The sequence below is a fragment of the Palaemon carinicauda genome, chromosome 7, assembly GCF_036898095.1.
Source record: "Palaemon carinicauda isolate YSFRI2023 chromosome 7, ASM3689809v2, whole genome shotgun sequence".
Lineage (NCBI taxonomy): Eukaryota > Metazoa > Arthropoda > Malacostraca > Decapoda > Palaemonidae > Palaemon > Palaemon carinicauda.
The window spans coordinates 54,187,828-54,211,103 of NC_090731.1; the positions used below are offsets into that span (position 1 = coordinate 54,187,828).

Here is a 23,276-nt window from a genome sequence, read left to right on the forward strand (position 1 = left end):
CGGAGCTGTAGCATTTGACTGAGTCAGAGGTGGAATCTTTGGCGCTGGTCAAAATGGTCGTCTCCAAGGCTTCGTCTGCTGCCCTGCCAACTGACTCCGTTCTTGCCTCTTCCTCTGCTCCTTCTGTCGCAGCCAAGGACTTTGCTCTCCCCCTCAAACAAACATCCTTGGGGGAGGAGCAAAGTCCAAGGCATCTCTCTCCTGCGAGTGACCAACTCTCATTCGCAAGAGACCACTCATAGAAATTCTTCTATGGAGGCTTGTGGCTGATCTGCCTACTGCTCTTCCTGCCCCTGCAGAGGCTCGTGGTTGTGGTCGCTGCCCTCGCTGAACTCGCCTTCCTCTTTGCCTCAGTCGTGCTCCTTCTCCCTCGGCAAAGCGAATACTGTTTGGCTCATCTGCTTCATCTTTGCAGGGTTCCTCTTCAGAGGATCTTCATGGTTCGTCTGGTTCTCGACCCTCTCCCGTATCTTTGGACTCCCCTGCTCGTCAACTAACCCCGGTTTGTGACTCGCCGTCGAGAATCCGTTTGCGATCCCCTCCTACTGGTGATTGTCCATTTAAGGGTCTTCAATCAGGTGCTCACCGATCTCTGGCATGGTGTTCTCCAGCTCCCCAATTGCCAATACGCCGTTCACCAACGAGTCATTCACCAACTCACCGTTCACCAATGCGCCATTCAGCAACTCGTTGCTCAAGAAGTCATCCTTGCTTCCCTCTCAATGACTAGTATATCTATGAATGGTTGTAGACACCAACCTTCACAAAGCCTTTCCATCAGGCGACAGGGTAGTGAGGCTGAGGAAGGTTGCAAGACCTCTTCTTAGACGAGAAGAACTCCTAGCCCAGAGGTTGCTATGTCTCCTCAGGCACCTATCCTCTCTGGCCCATCTAGTTCCCAATGGCTGCCTCAGGATTCGATCTCTCCAGTGGCAGCTAAATTCCAACTGGAATCAGGCCTTCGATTCCCCGGACATTCTGATCCCCATGGGACCAGAGAAACGGACGGACCTCGAGTGGTGGATGGCAGAGGAGAATTTGCTAAAGGGCGTTGATCTTCTCATCCTTTCCCCCGGACTTGTTGCTCATCACAAATACATCAAAAGAACGAGGGGGGTACCTGTCATGCTGCACCACACAACCTCAGGCCTTTGGTCAGAGCTCGAAAAACACCAGCACATCAAGCTCCTGGAGGTGAGAGCCGCCTTCCTGGCCCTTCAACAGTTCCATCACTTCCTGGCAGGCCACTCAATGGTGGTGATAAGAAACAACACCACAGTTGGGGCTTACATCAACAAGCAAGACAGTACTTTTTTGTAGCCCCTATCCCATTTTGCAGTATAAATACTGAAATGGCTGGAAGTCCATTCTGTAACACTATCAGCTCTCTTCATTCCGGGCAAAAGGAATGTGCTTGCGGACAACCTGAGAAGTTACTCAGATTGTGGGTTCCGAATGGTATTTGGCTCATCTAATTGCCAACAAAGTCCTGACTTTGTGGAGTTCTCTGACAGTGTATCTGTTTGCAATAGCCCCAAACTTCAGGCTCCTATTGAACTGCTCCCCAGTTCCAGACCCCGAGGCTCTCTGGCAAGATGCATTCCAACAATGGTGGGACATCGACGTTTATGCCTTTCCTTCATTAAGTCTGATGAGAAGAGTAATCAACTTGACCAGAACATCAGTCAATCTCTCAATAAACCTCATAGCTCTGCTATAGCATCACGTAGAATGGTTCTTAGACCTTCTGCAACTCCTGACGGAGTATCCAAGAAAACTACCTCCACAACACGATCTACTCAGACAACCACACCTCAACATCTTCCACAAAGCCGTAGCTTAGCTTTGACTTTAGGAAGAGGATGTCTGGACATCTGTGAAAATCGTCACCCTCAGTCTACCAGGCTAAGTGGAATGTCTTCTGTGGTTGGTGTCGTGGAAGAGGTATCTCTCCACTTGATGCCACTATTCCATCAATAGCGGAGTTCTTCATGTATCTGCAAGATGAAATGCTCCTCTCAGTCTCGGCAGTAAAAGGCTATCGCTCAGCCTTGAGTCTTGCCTTTAGACTGAAAGGAATAGACATTTCCTCTTTACAGGAACTTTCACTCCTAATAGGGAGGTATAAATTTGTCTGTCCTCAGTCAGAAGTGAGACTTCCTCCTTTGAACGTGGTTCGGGTTCTTCGGTCCCTGAAAGGACCTCCTCATGAACCATTATGACAGGCAACAGATCGTCCCCTCACATGGAAGACGGCGTTCCTACTCGCTTTGGTCATGGCCAAATGAGTCGGCAAACTTCATGGTCTCTCGTATGACACCACCCATTTAAGGGGATGGGGAGATAAGCTTCAGCTTCGTTCCAGAGTTCTTGGCTAGGACTCAAAATCTGCAGGTGGTTTCGGGTCCTAGATTCAACTTCTTCCGGATAACAAGTCTTTGTTCTATAACCGACGACCCAGACCATCTGTTACTATGCCCAGTAAAAAGTTTACGGCTCTACATCAAAAAACAGTAGCAGCTTGTCCTTGGTGGGTGACTTCGCTTTTCCTCAGCACACTAAGAGGAGGATCACTATCTAACACATCGACCCAGAGCTCATGACGTCAGGGTCATCGCTATGTCTCTGGCCCTCAAGCTGGACTACTGTGTGGCACAGGTTTTACAAGCGGGCGTGTGGAAACATCAGACAACGTTCACCGCCCACTACCTGCAAGACGTGACCCCCACGAGTCTTAATGCTTTCTTTATCGATCCTGTGGTGGCTGCACAGCAGCTGGTTTAATGCCTCAAGCTCCTTAATGGACAAGTAGCAGAAGGTGGAAGGGTTACCTGCTTTTTGTCTAGGTAAAGGGAAAGGAATAACTGGCTCTTTTCTTTTCTACAACCTCCCCTCTTTTGGGGAAATCAGCATCCAGGGTCCTCTGCATAGCAGATCTCAAACCACTAAATTTGATATGTTAATGATCTCATGGCTAAGACTTTTCCTGCTGGTATTAGTGTCAGCTAAACGCATTAGTAAACTTGCAAGCTCTTTGTTATAATGAATGTAGACTTTGGAAAAAATAGGTTAACCTTATCTCTTTTTTCCTGCATTCAAAGGTAAGAATGATTTTGAGGCAAAAGTTTCCCCACAGTTCTTTCAAATTCTTGCTTTAGAAAAGGAATTAGGGTTATGTCAGAGAATAGGTGTCTTTGTCTGGTGAGACCTGGTAAGTATTATTTGGTCAAGGCTGTGGACGTTGAGGGTAATGTTCCTAATTTGTTTAACAGGGTTAGGATTTCAAATGGTCTTTTGTCCAAAATGCAATGCACTCTCTCGATAGATCTTTGGTCAAAGGGGCCTCTTGAATTTAATGCAATTCAAATAAAATACTTGAAGGTTGGGGTTTACGATATTAAAAGACCAGTTACATCTATTAATTATTATAGGAAACTTTATTTGGAGAAATTCATAGCTGTAGCTATGTATGTACATACATACATATACTAAGGCACTTCCCCCAATTTTGGGGGGTAGCCGACATCAAACAAATGAAACAAAAAAGAGGACGTCTCCTCTCTATGTTCCTCCCAGTCTGACAAGGGACTCAACCGAGTTTGGCTGATACTGCTAGGGTGGCACAGCCCACCCTTCCACATTATCCACCACAGATGAAGCTTTAAATGCTGAATCCTCTACTGCTGCTACCTCCGCTGTCATCCAAGGCACCGGAGGAAGAAGCAGGGCCTACCGGAACTGCGTCACAATCGCTCGCCATTCATTCCTATTTCTAGCACGCTCTCTTGCCTCTCTCACATCTATCCACCTATCACCAAGAGCTTCCTTCACTCCATTCATCTACCCAAACCTTGGCCTTCCTCTTGTACTTCTCCCATCAACTCTTCCATTCATCACCTTCTTCAGCAGACAGCCATTTTCCTTTCTCTCAACATGGCCAAACCACCTCAACAAATTCATATCTGCTCTAGCTGCTAACTCATTTCTTACACCTGTTCTCACCCTCACTACTTCGTTCCTAACCCTATCTGCTCAAGATACACAAGCTATACTCCTTAGACACTTCATCTCAAACACATTCAATTTCTGTCTCTCCGTCACTTTCAATCCCCCTAACTCCGATCCATACATTACAGTTAGTACAATCACTTTCTCATACAGAACTCTCTTTACATTCATGCCCAACCCTCTATTTTTTACTACTCCCTTAACTTCTCCCAACACTTTGCATCCTTCATTCACTCTCTGATGTCCATCTGCTTCCACTCCACCATTTGCTGCAACAACAGACCCCAAGTACTTAAACTGATCCACCTCCTCAAGTTACTCTCCATTCAACATGACATTCAACCTCGCACCAGCTTCCCTTCTCGTACATCTCATAACCTCACTCTTACCCACATTAACTCTCAACTTCCTTCTCTCACACCCTTCCAAATTCTGTCACTAATCGACCAAGCTTCTCTTCCACGTCTGCAACCAGTACAGTATCATCTGCAAACAACAACTGATTTACCTCTCATTTATGGTCATTCTCGTCTACCAGTTTCAATCCTCATCCAAGCACTCGAGCATTCACCTCTCTCACCACTCCATCAACATATAAGTTAAACAACCACGGTGACATCACACATCTCTGTCTCAGTCCCACTCTCACCGGAAACCAATCGCTCACTTCATTTCCTATCCTAACACATGCTTTACTACCTTTGTAGAAACTTTTCACTGCTTGCAACAACCTTCCACCAACTCCATATAATCGCATCACATTCCACATTCCTTCCCTATCAACTCTATCATACGCTTCCTCCAGATCCATAAACTCAACATACACATCCTTACCTTTTTCTAAATATTTCTTGCATATCTGCCTAACTGTAAAAATCTGATTCATACAACCCCTACCTTCATACAACCCCTACCTCTTCTAAAACCACCCTGTACTTCCAAGATTGCATTCTCTGTTTTATCCTTAATCCTATTAATTAATACTCTACCATACACTTTTCCAACTACACTCAACAAACTAATACCCCTTGAATTACAACACTCATGCACATCTCCCTTACTCTTATATAGTGGTACAATACACGCACAACCCCAATCTACTGGTACCATTGACAACACAAAACACATATTATACAATTTCACCAACCATTCAAGTACAGTCACACCCCGGGGGCTTCCTTTAACATCTCAGCTCTCACACCATCCATACCAGATGCTTTTCCTACTCTCGTTTCATCTAGTGCTCTCCTCACTTCCTCTATTGTAATCTCTCTCTCATTCTCATCTCCCATCACTGGCACCTCAGCACCTGGAACAGCAATTACATCTGCCTCCCTATTATCCTCAACATTCATTAAACTTTCAAAATCTTCCGCCCACCTTTTCCTTGCCTCCTCTCCTTTTAACAACCTTCCATTTCCATCTTTCACTGTCTCTTCAATTTGTGAACCAGTCTTCCTTACTCTCTTCACTTCTTTCCAAAACTTATTCTCTTGATATGAATGACCCAATCCCTGACCCCATCTAAGGTCAGCTGCCCTCTTTGCTTCACCTACATTGCACTTTACTTCCACATTTTTCTCTCAGTATCTTTCATACTTCTCTACACTATTACTCTGCAGCCATTCTTCAAAAGCCCTCTTTTTCTCTTCCACTTTAACCTTCACTCCTTCATTCCACCATTCACTACCCTTCCTCATGCTGCCTCCAACAAACTTCTTGCCACACACATCAGTTGAAATCCCAACAAAATTTTCTTTTACTAACTTCCACTCCTCCTCTAAATTACTGTACCAGTTTCTCTTACTTTCACTGTGTCATATGTCATTTCCAATCTTTCTTGATAAATACTATTTACCCCCGGTTATATTAGCTCTTCAACCTTTACTACCTCCATTTTACATCCACCTACTCTATTTCTGCACTCTTTTGCTACAACTGATTTGCTTTCCACCAAAAAATGATCAGACATACCGTTAGCCATACCCCTAAACACATGCACGTCTTTCAATCTTCCAAACATTCTTTTAGTTATCAACACATAATCCATTAATACACTTTCTACCACCCTTCCATTTGCCACTCTTACCCATATATACCATACTTGTTTTTATCTTTCTTTTTGAAAAAATTAGAACTTATCACCATCTCTTGCTCAACAGACATATCTACCAGTCTCTCACCACTCTCATTTTCACCGGGTACGCCATACTTCTCAATGACACCTTCTACCTCTCCAGCGCCCACTGTAGCATTTAAGTCATCCATGACAACCACATAATTCCTTCTACCCAGTCCTTCTACACACTTAGTTAATTCATTCTAGAACTCATTCCGCTCTTCTTCACTTTTCTCACAACCTGGCCCATTATTATTATTATTATTAATATTATTATTATTATTAGTAGCCAAGCTACAACCCTACTTGGAAAAGCAAGATGCTATAAGCCTAAGGGCTCCAATAGGGAAAAATAGCCCAGTGAGGAAAGGAAATAAGGAAATAAATAAATGATGAGAATAAATTAACAATAAATCATTCTAAAAACAGTGACAACATTAAAACAGATATGTCCTATATAAACTATTAACAACGTCAAAAACAGAAATGTCATATATAAACTATGAAAAGACTCCTGTCAGCCTGGTCAACATAAAAAAATTTGCTCCAACTTTGAACGTTTGAAGTTCTGATTCAATTACCCGATTAGGAAGATCATTCCACAACTTGGTAACAGCTGGAATAAAACTTCTAGAATACTGTGTAGTATTGAGCCTCATGATGGAGAAGGCCTGGGTATTAGAATTAACTGCCTGCCTCGTATTACGAACAGGATAGAATTGCCCAGGGAGATCTGAATGTAAAGGATGGTCAGAGTTATGAAAAATCTTATGCAACATGCATAATGAACTAATTGAACGACGGTGCCAAAGATAAATATCTAATATCTTAATAAACTGTAAGTTTCTGTCCAACAAATTAAGATGAGAATCAACAGCTGAAGACCAGACAGGAGAACAATACTGTACTCAAAACAAGGTAGATTGAAAGAATTAAAACAATTCTTCAGAATAGATTGATCACCAAAAATCTTGTAAGACTTTCTCAATAAGCCAATTTTTTGTGCAATTGAAGAAGACACAGACCTAACAAAAGCTCAACATTCCCTACCCAACCTAACCCTTACCCACATTAACCTAGATGATATCTCCTTTCATTCCACTACTTTACCTGTCATCCATTCACTCAGCAATAAAGCCACACCTTCTCTTGCTCTTCCCCTTTCAATCCCAGACACTCTACCAGACATTTCATCAAACATCACCTCACCTTTCCCTTTTATCTTTGGCTCCCACAAACCCAAGATATCCATCTTTCTAGTCCTAAACATACTTCCAATCACATCTTTTACTCTCTATCGTACTACATCCACGCACATTCAAACACCCCAAAACTAGAGTGCGGGGAGCAGTCACTCTCCCCCCCAGCTCCACCTCTTTGATGTCTCACAGGATTATAATACAGGAGAGGTGGTTCCCAGCCCCCTCGTCCCGTCCCTTTTAGTCGCCTCTTACGACACGCAGGGATAGGTTGTTGCTATTCTAATTGTTTTTATGCCCCCGCGGCCACTCAGTGGCATACCAAATACTGCTTTGCTTATCAAGATTATTGGGCTTTAAATACTGTAGGTAGCTGCTGGTGATGTGATCTGATAATAGTTGTTTTGTTTACTATATAAATTTTATTAATTTTCCATTTGAAACACATGGTGTTGTGTAAAGTATATAGAGGATTGATAAGGTAATAATATAGTACAGTATTTAGGAACAAAATCTTGGGAATAAAATTTGACAAAATCTATTTTGAGAATGGCATTTGACCAAGGTAAGAAACTGAGATCTAAGTCTATGGTATTAAATAAGTTTATTATTATAGGACTTTAAGCTTTCTATTTCTTTCATTCACCAACCCACCTGCATCAGTTTTTGGGAATTAGCCTTATGAACATCAGTAGGGGTTCATAGAAATAAATGTTTTTTTAATAATTAAACATTATTTCATTACTCACTTGATGTTCATATGATGTACATGTCCACCCTTCTCCCCACTGATAGAAGATTAGTTTCAACTTCAAGACACAAAGACAAAAGCAAGAACAGTGCACCAACATAGTGGTTATTGCCATTGGCTGCTATATTATCTTAACACTGTATTAGAGGCCTAAACCTATTGAAAAGAAACAAAAATGGAAAATTTTAATTTTTGTGGTAAATGTCTATATAAGTTAAACTTCAAGAGAGAAACACTGTGAACATCATGTGAGTATAGAAATAACAAATTCTCTAATAAAATTGTCTTTACTTTCTCAAGAGATGCAAGGAAACCAAGGGTATTTGTAGATTGCGGAGCCAGACAGAAACAGGGCATGTTTAGCAAGATACTTATGGTACCTTGTCAAATAGTAGCATGGGTCCTCACCTTTCTTATTGGAAAACAACTTGTGTACCCTGGATGTATACAACTCTTACAGTTGGCACTTGGTAAGGATTAAAGTGTTTGTAATATTTTCAAGTATATGGCCTTTATAAAAACCATTTGATTAAATTCTTTTATGTCAGTATATGTTTCTTTCTTTGTTCCTACAGAAATACAAACCATCGTCGTTTACCTAGGAGAATAATAACAGCGAAGCTGGGAATACGGCATTTAAAAACTTATAACAAGGTTATAATTTTCTCCTCCTTCATAGCTCTCTGAGCCCTTATGCAAGGCTGTGCCTCAACCTTTCTGAGATCCTTCTTCTCTGCTGGGGGATTGTAGGTTAGCCTTGGGCAGACAATTATACTCCACCTCTTCTTTTGCAGCTTCCCCAAGAGATGGCTTGCATTAAGAACACAGTGCGCATCTGAAAAACTCCAATGGAAGAAGCGCTTCTCAAAGCTTGTCCTGAGGTTTAGGTGCGTCCTGGAGAAGCATTTGCTGGTGAAGATGCGTGCACGGATGAAGAGATGCTGGTGTCGCGCCTGAAACCTGTAAATGGCCTGTTGATGCCCATCTCTTCCAGGTGATCCAATTCAGAGAGTGTTTCTCCTAAGGGCATCTCACCCCTATGTGCTTCACCTCAACGTGCCTCTCATTTTAGTCAATCCTCTTCCAGACGCTCCTCAAATTCTAGCTCTTATCCTGATTGTGCTCAGTGTGCTTTACATTCCAGATTTTCAGGTTTGAAGCGAGACTATAGCATCTTTTCACCCCTGTACACGTCTTCACCACCAAATGCTTCTCTAGGACATGCGTCAACCTCTGGACAGGCTTCTTCAAGACGCCCTTCTTCCGTAGGAGTTTTTCTTATGCACGCTGTTTCTCTATGCATTCCAACTACTGGACACATTGCTGGTGGACAAGCCTCACCTACTAGTTCAGCTTCTGGGTGCACCTCACCCCAAGCAGCTTCAACACAGTGCTCTCCATCCAACCACTCCTTGTCCAGAAGGCGGCTTTCCCAGTGGGATTTGTCAGTTTCCAGAAACATTTCTGAACCCACTTCCCCAGAGCACACCACATGCTCTACCAGAGGAATCTCACCGGACATCTAACGCACTAGGTGTATCAGCCCAGAGCATGCTAGATGCATCACCCCAGACCTTGTCAGACTCGTCACTCTCGAACATTCTAGACATGTTTCAACTGAGCTTGCAAAACACGTCATCCCAGAACATTCTAAGAAACCTTTTCCCGAAAGGTTGTCTAGGCAGTCGTCCTCTGGACTTATAAGGCACATCGCCCCAGAACAACTTGACGCGTCATGCCCAGATCATCCTAAATGGACTGTTCCTGAACACTAAATGTTTTTCACCAGAACCTTCTAGGCTCCCTACGATTGGTAGATCATGTCAACTTGATCTTGAACTTTATTCTCTTCCAGATGCAGATAGACAACCCAGGTCCCATTCTGAACGCACTGGATTGGAAGACAGTCGGTAGAGCACTCCTCTTCTGAGCTATGATGGGTCTAGGCAAGTGGACTATCTGATAAGGCGCGAGTCTTCATGGCTAGCGAAATATCCTTCGCTTATTGCTTCTCCAACATCAGAAGGCAGACCATTCAGGCAAGATCCATAATTCGATCCGTGTGATATTGACAGACTAGTGCTGGTCAACATGCATTCCAGATAGGCTACATTGCCCAGAAGGGACACTAGCATAAGATCGCACAGAAGGTCCATCTCTCCCAGGAAGTTTACCTTGATACACTATTATAGGCTATTGCCTATAGAATTTAATTTGGACCACTCTATACCATTCAAGAGGGCCAGAAGGGCATTGAAATGCAATGCCCAGAATGGATCAAGGACCTCCCTAACGACCATAAGGGCCCCACGAGCCATCTCTCCTATGGCAGCTGCTTCCAAGTAAAATGAGAGTAAGGACTGGAAAACAGTTCCTAGATTCTCGTCCCCCACGGATCTGAGGATGCCCAAGCGCATCTCTGTGCCTCAGTCTAGAGATTCCTCTAGGGACACTCCACTCCTTCAGTTCCCTCGACCTCTCTTTCTTCCATCAAGAGTGGTGGGAAGGGATATCACCATAGACAACAACCCCTCTCAGGATCAATCAGGGATGATTGCTGAGTTGGAAAACCCTGATTGTAACTCGAAAGAATCCCAACTGGCTGGTCTGAAGCCTCTGGACACTGAGGAAGGCGAATCAGATTTGTCTTTCCTCCCAGTCCCTCAGTGCATCGAGAGAGTTAACGGTTTGTGAGAAGGCCTCTAATCTCCTCCCAAGGCCAGGAAAGCAGCCACTGACTGTCCCTGCCATGCCCATGGCAGCTCTAAGCCTTTGTCTGGAGCTCCCTTGGTCAGTTCTGGGCAGGAAATTGTTAGACAAGGTTAACGCACAGGTTTCCGATTAGAGGGATTTGTTGAGAGTAGGAAAGTCTTCACAACTGATTCCTGCAGATTTTTCTAAGCAAGGGAAGTACTACAAGACTCAGGAGGCCCAACCTTCTTTTTGAATCCGCCAGTGTTGACTCTTGACACTTAGGGTCTCAGCTGAGCAGTTAATAGCAGCAATAATATCCTTCTTGGCGGCAGAGGCTACAGGGATGGAAGCCACTGCCATGGCCATGATGCAGACGGTCTCTTAGATTGAGCACTGGATAGGGACTGTCTGCTTCCTAGCCAACACAGAAGACTTGTCCAATCCTGACAAGAAGGAAGCCCATAAGGATATCCTCCTTACAAAAGCCCGGACAGTCGTGTTCCTGATACTCCAGTTGGCCAACCAATGGCCCAACTGGGTGCAAAAGAGGTGAAATGCAGTGACATCTAGGTTCCACAAGCACATTGGCCGCTGAGGAGGTCTTAATTTACAGCTTTCATCCATTGAGGGTTTTTCATTCTTCCCTGCGGAACAGGTGGTAGCAGCTACAGAGAAATGTAGGATGGAAGCACAGGACTCTACTCCGTCAAGTACATGGTAATTAAACTTTTATAACGAGGTGTAAACAGAACATGTGACTGGGTCTTACCAGCCTGGAGCAAGGAAACCCCCCCTCCCTGCTTACTCACTTTGAATTCAACCATCAGTGTGGAAGTCCTGTCCCCTGCTTGCTCAGTGAGCACTCACTTTGAATTCAGCCGTCAGTTGGGAAGCCCCTACCCTTGCTTGGTCACAGAGCACTCATTCTGAATTTATCTTTCAGAGTGAAAAAATGTTCTTCCCCTGGCTGGAGTTTTGGCTTAATTTCTTATTTCTTTTCTTTCCAGTGTGTTAACGGGTGTTTGCAGGGTATACCTGCAGACATGCCCGAGGGGTGTTTGTACAACGTTGTTGCACTTTTATGAGTTTGGAGACGAATTCCACATTTTATGCCATGCCTGCAAAGTACACTCCTGCAGGCAGGAATCTTCTTGTGATGTGTGTTCCATGGCTGGCATATGGCAAGAGAAGAAAGAAGAGGTCAAGAAGAGATTCTTCCCATTTGGCGTAGAGATTCTTCCCTTTTGGTGTCGTCCTTAGAATCAAAGAAATCCTGAGCTCCTCCTCTGACTCCAGGTATGCTTCCCTCCAACTCTTCCCCATATGTTTCCTCCGGAAGCCAAACGGAGAAGAGTGGTGGCCCCTTAACTTTAGGCCAAGGCTCGAGGCCGGAAGATTTTCCGTTTCCTGCTGAGAAATGGGAGGGCTTCCCCCTCAGGAGAAGGCCTCATCTAGTTTCCAGGTTAATGATGCCCTGCGAGTTTTATGGAGTTGTTAGTGATGGCAATGTCTTTGAAGGAAGCACAGGAGTGTTTCTGCTTCTCTACCAGACACTTTTGTATTGTCCCCTTTGAGGGCAGAGAAGAGAGTCTCTCTCTTCTCGGGTATCTCCCTTCGAAGTCACTTGCCATCATACCATCTACCATCACACCAATTGCTATATCACCTCATGAGACTAGCTGCAGAGACATGCTTAGTATTAGCATATCTCCCATGCACCGTCCCTCTGGGATGCGCGCGCTGCTGTATATGAGAAGCCGGTATCTCATATAGATTCTTATGTTGGCGAACAAGTCTCTCAACACGCTCACACATGCCAGAGCGCACTGCGTGGTCTAACTCGCCTGACCCACTGGACAACCCCTCCTCTCCTGATCCACTACCGAAGATGATGTGTGTAACAAAGGTCTGATATCTGGGAATGACTTTAAGGACACCCTGTACAGTATATGCCTTATTGTTACTTCACATAAATGTGTTGTAACCAGGCAAAGTCATTGATATATATATATATATGCCTCTGTTACTACACAGATGTATTGTAACCAGGCAAACCCATTGATATATGTTGTACAGTTTATGCCTCTTTGTTACTACACAGAGACTTTTCTGCTCCGCATTCTTTATTTCTCTGGCCGTGGACCGGATGGTATTATCATTCCACTGGTGCACGAGGTGTAAAGAACCTTAATTCTGCACTACTTACAATTGTCCGAGTTTTGGTACCCCAGTATAAGTACCCATCTAGTTGGAAGAAACTTCCTCCCTCCCAAAAGTGAGTCTCCTATGTATAGGACGAAGATATGCGTTTGTGTTGGAGCAAATAGAAAATTTGGAGGTACTGTAATTTGTATTTTCGTAACTATGCAAACCTGACCGAGTCCTTTACTCACTATTCTCCCGCCATCACCTACCCTTTAGACAGTCCCGGCTACAGTCAAAGTGAAGCCTCCATGAGCAAGCAGGGCCAGCTATACTGTATATGTTTAATTGCTATATAATCCAGCTTTGTTGATATTCTATTCTAAGTAAAGGACTGGTTTGTATAGTTAGGAGAAATACAAATTATCTCTAAATTTCTCATAATCAAGGTTAAAGTTAACCGTATCTCTTTTGGAGCTTTGCGTTCTTTACTCGCTTCTTTCACAGACACTTTCTTGGCCTCTTCTGGGCCATATCACCTTGACAGCTTGTTAGCATTTATTTCCGTCCTACATACCAGTACAAGGAGGATTTGCCTATGGACATTATGCCTACAGACAGTTTCCTTACCAGACATTATGCCTCTTGACACTATACTTAATGGACATGATGCTGAAAGTACTGTACCTTTTTTATGTAATAACGAACAACTGTTTCACAAACTAGTGAGGTTTTCTTGAATAATCATTATTAACTCAAACAATTTGCCTATATGAATAGAAGAAAAATGGTTGTTTCAAAAATGCACTTCTGATTAAAGCTCTTGCTTTTGATCCTCTTTAAGGTGTTAGCAACACATTTGAACAATTTACGGTTGTGTTGGACGAGAAATGGATGAGATCTTGGAAGATTTTTTAACTTATTTCAAAGCTATTTGGATTGAAATGTGCAGCAAGGTTGAAGAATACACTCTGGCTTTCTGCAAGAACTTTGGAATGTCAATGAAATAATTGTACTAGCCTTGTTTTGCACCAACCATTTGATAGAGGGTTGGCATATGTCCTTCGACCTGTTGCCATCACATGCCCAACTTTGTCTGGACTTGTAGACCAATTCCATAGAGAGCAAGTCGACAAGAACTCATTAAAAAAGCCAACTCTGGAGGTGCTTTTACCACCAAATAAGAAAAAATGCTATTATGTCTATCAACGTCTGAAGAACCACTTGGAGAAGTATGGCACCACCCCAGTTCATGAATATCTTCTAAATTGTTTGTTCCATTTATGTTTGTTTCGGTGAATTGCATTCAAATTTTTTCTTGTCTGACTATGTCTTTTCAAATTGCACTGATTTCTTTGACTATATATTACTTTTTAATAATGTCCATTTTATTATATTTCATCTGGGATGTATTTATATTTATGACTGTCATATTTGTTTTATTAAAATAAAAAAACATATCCCACTGACCTCAGTTTGTTAGTTATAATATATACATATTAAGCATAATGTTACATTAGTCACAAAGTCCATTAAGCATAATGTCCGTTACGTTACTGTCTAGTAGGCATAATGTCCGTAGCCAAACTTTCCGTAGGCAAACAGTTCGGCCACCTACTTTTTAGTCTTCCAATATACCACCATTCTCTGCCATTTTTCTATCTTGTTGTCCAGTAACACTTTCTTCATATTGCACCTTTCTGGGTGTTCCCTCAGTTGCCTATGTGTACTGAAGAACCTCTTAGGCCCCTTACCCCCTTGTCCAGAACTTTGTGGCCCAAATATAATGAATCCAGAGACAAGCCTTGTTCAGCTGATTTTTATTTTTAAGAAAATACGTCTCAACAGTACGAAACAGATTGAGGAAATTTTTTGACATATTGAAACTTTATAATATACAATTAATGATGTATCTTAACAATATGTTTCAGATCAGTATCTTGTTAATGGAAGGGAGAAGCTGATACATGATCATAAAGGATTACGCAACAAAATTATTTCACGTGATGGAAATACCATAGACACCATGTTTGTCGACAGGCGCAAAGGGTAGGTTACTTTTTTAATCTCTTTATTTGTAGATATTCCTTCATCCTATGCTACACTGGCTGTGATAGCATTTTTTTAATTATTATTTATTTATATACTAAGTTAAACATTTGAAAGATACTAATCATAATAGAATTTCCAGTTACCATACATGAAAATGTTGAATGAAACATCGTTTTTGTTCACTTATACATTACTTGAATTGAGATCTCTTAAATACAGTATTTCAAAATTACTGCTGTATTTGACTATTCCTTTACTGTTTACTTGTATTGTTCAGAGGACTCGTATGTAAATTATTGAAATTTTCCTTATGGGAAGACTGGGATTATGGTCATGATAAGATAGATGAAGTTATGAAGAACCAATCATAGTTTAATTATTTCAATAAAAAGACACTTTTATATGATGGAGTGTATTGGTACCAACAACTGCAGTGACTGTTAAATAAAGTGTCTTTAATATCCAACAGGTCTATGTTTCCAAATGGTAAAACACTGGTTATATGCTGCGAGGGCAATGCAGGTTTCTATGAAGTTGGTATCATGGCTACTCCATTACAGCTTGGATACTCAGTTTTAGGTTGGAATCATCCAGGATTTGCTTCTAGTACAGTAAGTTTGTGTTGGTATTTTTCAAGTTGAATTTAAGTGAATAGTATTTCTCTTATATATATATATATATATATATATATATATATATATATATATATATATATATATATATATATACATATATATATACATATATATATATATATATATATATATATATATATATATATATATATATATATATATATATATATATATATATATATATATATATATATATATATATATATATATATACATATATATATATACATATATATATACATATATATATATATACATATATATATATATACATATATATATATACATATATATATATACATATATATATATATATATATATATATATATATATATATATATATATATATATATATATATATATATATATATACATATATATATACATATATATATACATATATATATATATATATATATATATATATATATATATATATATATATATATATATATATATATATATATATATATATATATATATATATATATATATATATATATATATATATATATATATATATATATATATATATATATATATATATATATATATATATATATATATATATATATATATATATATATATATATATATACATATATATATATACATATATATATATATATATATATATATATATATATATATATATATATATATATATATATATATATATATATATATATATATATATATATATATATATATATATATATATATATATATATATATATATATATATATATATACATATATATGCATATATATATACATATATATATATATATATATATATATATATATATATATATATATATATATATATATATATATATATATACATATATATATATACATATATATATGCACATATATATATGCATATATATATATATATATATATATATATATATATATATATATATATATATATATATATATACATATATATACATATATATATATACATATATATATACATATATATACATATACATATATATACATATATATATATATACATATATATATATATATATATATATATATATATATATATATATATATATATACATATATATATATATATATATATATATATATATATATATATATATATATATATATATATATATATATATATATATATATACATATATATATATATATATATATATATATATATATATATATATATATATATATATATATATATATATATATATATATATACATATATATATATATATATATATATATATATATATATATATATATATATATATATATATATATATATATATATATACGTATATATACATATATATATATATATATATATATATATATATATATATATATATATATATATATATATATATATATATATATATTACATCAAGACCGCTTAACTCCTAGGTTTCCTTACTTTACTTGAAATCACTTTTTTGTCGATCCAGATATTGAAATGTTATTAGTATGGAAGGATAGGCATCCTTGATGTGTTTATTGTGTGTTGACTAATTCCACGCAGTTAGTGCTTGTGCAAAAGTAATTTCAACGATGTTGTCTCCTAGTGGTATAAAGAGATTGCTATAACAAATTATAATCGTTTATAATTTATTATACAGATAGGTTATCACTAATCCGGCAACTTTGGGACTGGGAGGGTGCAGGATTATGCATTTTTCCAGATTATCCATATATTATAGATCGTTGTCGACTTACGACCGATAGAGGTACCAAGGCATATTGTAAGTCGAGAAAGTGAAGTTTCCATAGAATTATTATATTGTGTCATGATTCAGCAATCATCTAAGTCATATTTTATCTATATTTTCTTACTGTGAATCATTATTCAATTTTCTTATTTAATAGGATATCATATCCTCTATTAAAGCATTTGTATTTATTTTTCAGTTTTGAAATATTGTTAAACAAGAATTATTTAATATTTTACTTACCTTTAGTTATAATCAGCTGATCGGAAGGTCTCACTACTGTATTGTAAGATTACGCACATACGAGTGGCATATTTGATATATAATTTCTTAATGTATTCGAAATATCTTCATGATGAATATTACATCAGCAGCAATTAGTTATAGAATATTACAGTTTTCATACGATTCATTTGTAGCCATTATTAGTTTCATCCGAATACCTTCTCACTCTTTCTCTTTGCGAGTGAGTGTGACTATGTGTGCGCGAGTGCGTACTGGTACAGAAGTTAATTTTTAAAGCTTCATATAGTATTTAATTTTCTATTCATCATTAAGCCTTCGTATATCATTAGGCATTATTGTGATTTATTAAAGCTTGCGTTCGCCGCCTCGGACTCGCGCTCATTCACCTGCCCACCCTCGCGACTGCTCACCTGCGCGACCGTTCGCCCGCGCGACCGCTTGCCTGCGCGCGCGCTATCATTCGCCTGCACGCCCACACGCCCACGTGCCTGCACGTCTACGCTCATGCGCGTCCGCGTACATGCTCTTCAATGTTCGCCCGCGCGCGAACCGACGGTGTTTCTTCGCACAAACGTCGGCTTAATTCTTGCAGTATCCATTGCTCGTCTATGGGTTATCGCTCGCCGACCACCAGCTCTCGCCCTTCCTACCACGCTCGCCCTCCTTCTGCGCTCCTTCGCTCACCTTCGTTTGCGGCCCTGCGTGACCGCGGATGGGCGCTTCCACATTCGCCCATCCGCAAATCTTTGAATTACCATCGCGCGAGCTCCAGGGCGATTGCGACCACGATTCCCATTGGGGTGTTCGCAGCATGGCCAGCCTGGCGAGTTCTTCTGGAGCGTATTTCCAGAACACGGCCTCACCCCGTAAACGCAGAGCATGGCACTTGCAAGAATAGGAAGAAACTTCAGGGAGGTCTGAGCAACACTCCTCTTTCCAGAACCTGGGTTAGCCCTTCCCCGTCATTCCCTGGAAGGATTTTTGGCGGGGGGGCTTTCCGTTCGAGATTTCTCCATCGGCCAAGGGGTGACTGCTTAACCCTTCCTCTCGGGGCTTACCAGGTCCTTTCCCTCCTCGGTTACGGCCCGAGGTTTGGTTCAAGGAAGCTACAGGAAGATCATGGGTACTTTCCTCCTCTCGAGCTCAGGCACCTTGGCCTTTCGTCGTTAAGTATCTAACTTGCGGACAAGCTCGATGTTGTACCATCTGGACGCGCTGACTGAGGGCTTCCTTCGGGTGTCTCATCTGTGGAGGTCAACGACCTCAGACACCCTTCCGTCCTTGAGAAGAGTTTGTTTGTGCCCAAGGACAGAGACTTAGACAGCGGCTGTGCGGAGGAAATCGACTTCCGTTTTCACTCCTCCAAGGCGCTTTCTTCCAGACTCTGCTGGGCTCCAGCGCCCTTTTCTTTCAACCACGTCCGCCTAAGTTATCGGCTACGACAACTGGGACAAGGTGTCCAATTGCAGTTTCCTCATGTCAGGAACAGATGGCACGGGAGGCTCCCCCAGGGGGGCATAGTCCTAAAAGGAGCGGCAGAGTTCACGAACTCTAGGATTGCAGGTTTCTCGCTGAAAGGATGCTTAAGGTTACTCATCCGGATGACAGCTTCCCGATGCCCATTCCCGCACAATCTCTGTGATCGGCCAAGGATATCGCGCCTGCCGTCTCTGTCAGCGAATTCAATGTCTCTGAACCTCTATGCCATACCGTTGGCAATATTTGCCCGGTTGGGCAGAATGATCCATACCTTAGGCGAAGGTCCTCCATTTGGATCATCGACGGCTTCACCCCCCGGCCTCTTCAGTCGATCCTTTCTTGTAAGGAAGGATCTGAGAGGGGAGTTCCGTAGTCGACCTCTCAGCCCTGATCAAGTTGTTCGAATAAACTTCGGCCAGCGTAGAACAGCAGAATCGATCAGACTGGTAACGAGGCGACAGGACTCCTTAAACCCTGGATCGGAAGGACGGGTACTTTCAGTTTCCATTCCATCCATCTTCGAGGGAGCTCGTCGAATTCAGCCTAGACTGCAAGTATTCCTGCTTATGATGCAGTGTGGCTATCCCGCCGTGGCATAGAAGGTTTTTTTCCCCAGAGAACTCTCCCTGCTTTCCTCATGGCCGCTCAGGTGCAGGCTTCCGCCTCCTCTGCTGTTTGGAGGGCTGGTCAACTCCGGTAGGCTCGGGTTCGACCTTCTTCAGCGCCGGGACAAGCTTCCGGATTCTTACCATGAGTGTGGGTTCATGGTATTTTGCTTGGAGCCTTCTCTTCTTCTGCCTCAACATCTGGAGTATCTGGCCATGATATTGAGTCAACGGCCTTACCACGTTGGAAACCCCGCTTCTCGTCCGTCCAGCGAGGTTAAGCAACGTCGGTTCTGGTCGGTACTTGGATGGGTGACCACCTGGGGACGCCAGATTCTGTTGCCACATCCTCCGAGACTTCCTTTCAGTTGACTGTGGCAAGACTGAGGATCCTGAGTCACAGTACCTGTTCTCAGTCAAGCAGAGTTTTAAATATTAAACTTAGCCGGTGAATATATAATAGCTGACGTCTCCGACGGCTCGACAGAATTCAAAAACTCGCGAGCGATCGCCATGAAGGTAGCGGGTGTGCCCACCAGCGCCGACTATCGGCCAGATACCGCATATACATGTAAACAGCTCCAGTTCTTCTCTGTCGGTTTCATCGACAAGTCGATTCCACTCGCTATTATGACCTCGAGTTTTCTACCGAATTGGTGAAGTACTTGGTTTTGGTTTTATTGCTTTCGCCGTGTTGGATTATTCAATACTGTCCTCAAAAGAGATGCTTTTGAAAGGAGAGTAAAAGTGTTTTGCCCTTGCTCTTTTATCTCTGGTTTTTTCCATAGAGTAAAAATGGCCGACCCTTCCCTTAGTGTACGGAAGTGTGTTTTAGGCTTTTAGCAATTATCTTATCACGTTATAAATTGTTGTTGTTAATTATAGATTTTCCTCTATATATTTTATATCTCACCCGCCTTTATTAGGCCTCTTCGATTAGCTTTCCATTTATACTAAACATCAAGATAAATTTTATGTTTTGTTTATATGCGGCCTTACCTATTCCTCCCCTAGTCCGAGAGTAGGCGGTCCTAACTTGGAAACCGAAGTTAAACAACGTTGAGCCCATTCAACTTTTATTTTCGTTAAGTTTAAATCATTTGCTCTGTAAGAGTTATGAAATGAATATTTTTAGTAGATATTTTATGAAAGATTTTCTTTGAATAGTCTTCGTGCTGTTTCAAAGATGAACTAATGTTTGGTTTATTTATGCTACGCAGTTTGCGCTCTATCGTTACGATAGAGAAAGAGAGAATCACGGTTTCACTTTGCAGAAAGAGTAAATCGATTTTGACGTTTTGTTCATTCTTCTTTCAAACTGAAGTGTTTTAAATACTAATTTAAAGGATCTTGTTAATTTTCAATTTCTTAGTCCTTTCAGTTTTTTCCTTTGGTCAAATAACCTGTTTATTGACGAAGGGTGAGTGGGTTTTTTTCTCTTCTGTGTGAAATCAAGAGAGAGAGAGAGAGAGAGAGGAAGAGAGAACGTTCCGATCTTTATTCTCGTCCCAAGCGAGTAACGTTGTTCTCGATTCAGTTTTTTACTCCCGTCCCAAGTCTCTGTACGGGGAGAAAGAATAAAACGTTTTTAGTTTTTATTCTCTTCCCAAGGCACTGTACGGTGAGAGATTGAAAACATAGTTTTTAATGAACTAGTGTTTAGTCTCCTCCCCAGTCACTGATCCTTTTAACTTTATATATTTCCGTTTTATTCGATATATATGTTTACTGATTTTTGCTTGTATTAATGTGCTTACATTATACGACTCATTTCGCAATTATAACCTTTTGATGTAGGGGAGAATTGCGTGCTTCAGGTAGAAATCAGTTTTATTCATGCCTAATGTAAAATTATTGAAAAATACGATTTCAGTGAAGTAGGTGCAGAAACAGAAAATCGTAGTGATAAAGTGATAATTGCGCCAAGTGTTTTTTTTTTTTTAGTGTTGAGACCGAGGGTTCGTCTGTTCGTGCTTGTCGTTCACCTAGTCCGAGACCTCTTTCAGGCTCCCATGCTACCAGGGAGAAGTAATGTCGTAGGACTTATGGGGACGAGAGGCTTTAACCAACGAACAAACGTTCCCTCTATGGTATCGGGCGTGTCTAGCAAGATCGCCCCTACCATAAGACGAGCGAGGCTGTTTTTCTCCTCGTCATCCGAAGGCTTCTCGCAAAAGAAACCTTGGAGCAAAGTTTCTAGACCCTTAAAGCGGAAGTCAGTCCCTTCAGGACAGGTCCAGCGTCCTGGCTGTAGCCATGGGGACAGCTCTGACCCTTTGCAGTCGTCGGAAGATGGTTCGCCTATTAAACGCAAGCGTAACACGGGGTCCGAGGGTCGCGGTAAAGGCAATGTTTTGCCAACACAGACGTTACCGTCGTCTCGGCCCGTTCCGACTCTTGTTGATCCTAAATGGGTTGTCCTGCAGGACATGCAGACTAAGCTTGCCTCCCTTATGGAGAAGTATGATGTTGAGCAGGTTCACGATGATCCTTCGCTTTCGAGTCGCCGTTACACTAAACGAGACTCTGGCCGTCAGCCGCCCTAATGAGCATTTACTCGTCCTTTTGACGTTATGAAACGTGATGTCGGTAGTTTGTCACGTCAGTCACGTGACTTGGATCCTCACTCGCTGCAGTCCCGTGTTGACTTTCAGCCGCTGCCGCAGCCTCGTGTTGACGTTCAGCCGCTGCCGCAGTCTCGTGTTGACGTTCAGGACGTTCGCCAACCAGCTCAGTTGCCTTGTTTTGACGTTGAACGTCAAGCACCGCAGTCAAGAGTTGTTTTAACTGCTCTATCTAGGCAGTCAAGGCAGTCTCGACTTGACGTCGAGCGTCCTCCCGCACCTGTTGTTGTTGCTGGTCAGTCCTTTCAGCAGTTACATGACGTAGCGTCCTTGACTGCTTGTGATGCTCCTTTGCGTGTGGACTCTGCTTGTCAAGCATTGCCACCACGGCAGGTCTCTCCCTTGCTTGAGACTCGGCAATTGTCGGACGAGGTTCCTTCAGATGAGGAAGTTGCTGATCCCCCTCCTACTGATATTCCCTTGGGGACTCTGTCAGACGGAGAGGAGCCTAAAGCTGCTCAGCCCTCTATGGACTTTAAATAAATCATGCTGATTTTTAAGGATCTTTGTCCGGACCATTTTGTAACTGCTGCTCCTCATTCGCCTAAACGTCAGAGTTTACACTAGGCCTAGCTACTTCGAAGCCGTTGTTTTCTAAGCTAGTGCTCTCTCGCTCTTCTAAGAGAGCTTTACGTTTGCTAGGCGACTGGTTGATCACCAGGAGGAGTTTGGGGGAGACAGCCTTTGCTTTCCCTCCTTTTAAACTGGCTTATAGAGCGAGCGTCTGGTATGACACGGGAAAAGTTCTCGGCTTGGGAGTTCCTGCCTCTGCCCAGAGAGACTTCTCAAGCCTCATAGACTCTCCCTGGCGCCTGGCCATGAGACGCTCCAAGATTTTATGGTCGGCTTCAGAGCTAGACCATCTCCTGTTAGGAGTTTTTCGAGCGTTGGAAGTTTTGCTGTACAATTATGTCATGCATAAACAAGGCTATCAGGGATGGCTCCAATGATCTGACAGCCACGTTCTCTGAAGGAACAAGACTATCAGGGATGGCTC

At 41.2% G+C, this 23,276-nt stretch overlaps 1 protein-coding gene and 1 pseudogene across 1 annotated transcript in view; both read left to right on the forward strand.

Moving 5' to 3' along the window:
- The window catches only part of LOC137643923 (phosphatidylserine lipase ABHD16A), a 413,125-nt gene that overhangs the window by 136,482 nt on the left and 253,367 nt on the right, over window positions 1–23,276 (forward strand). The window contains exons 4-6 of the mRNA XM_068376687.1: window positions 8,378–8,547; window positions 14,845–14,962; window positions 15,435–15,576. Coding sequence (XP_068232788.1) covers window positions 8,378–8,547; window positions 14,845–14,962; window positions 15,435–15,576 — 430 coding nt within the window. The remainder of the gene's footprint in view (window positions 1–8,377; window positions 8,548–14,844; window positions 14,963–15,434; window positions 15,577–23,276) is intronic.
- Window positions 19,882–20,000, forward strand: LOC137644707 (5S ribosomal RNA; annotated as a pseudogene).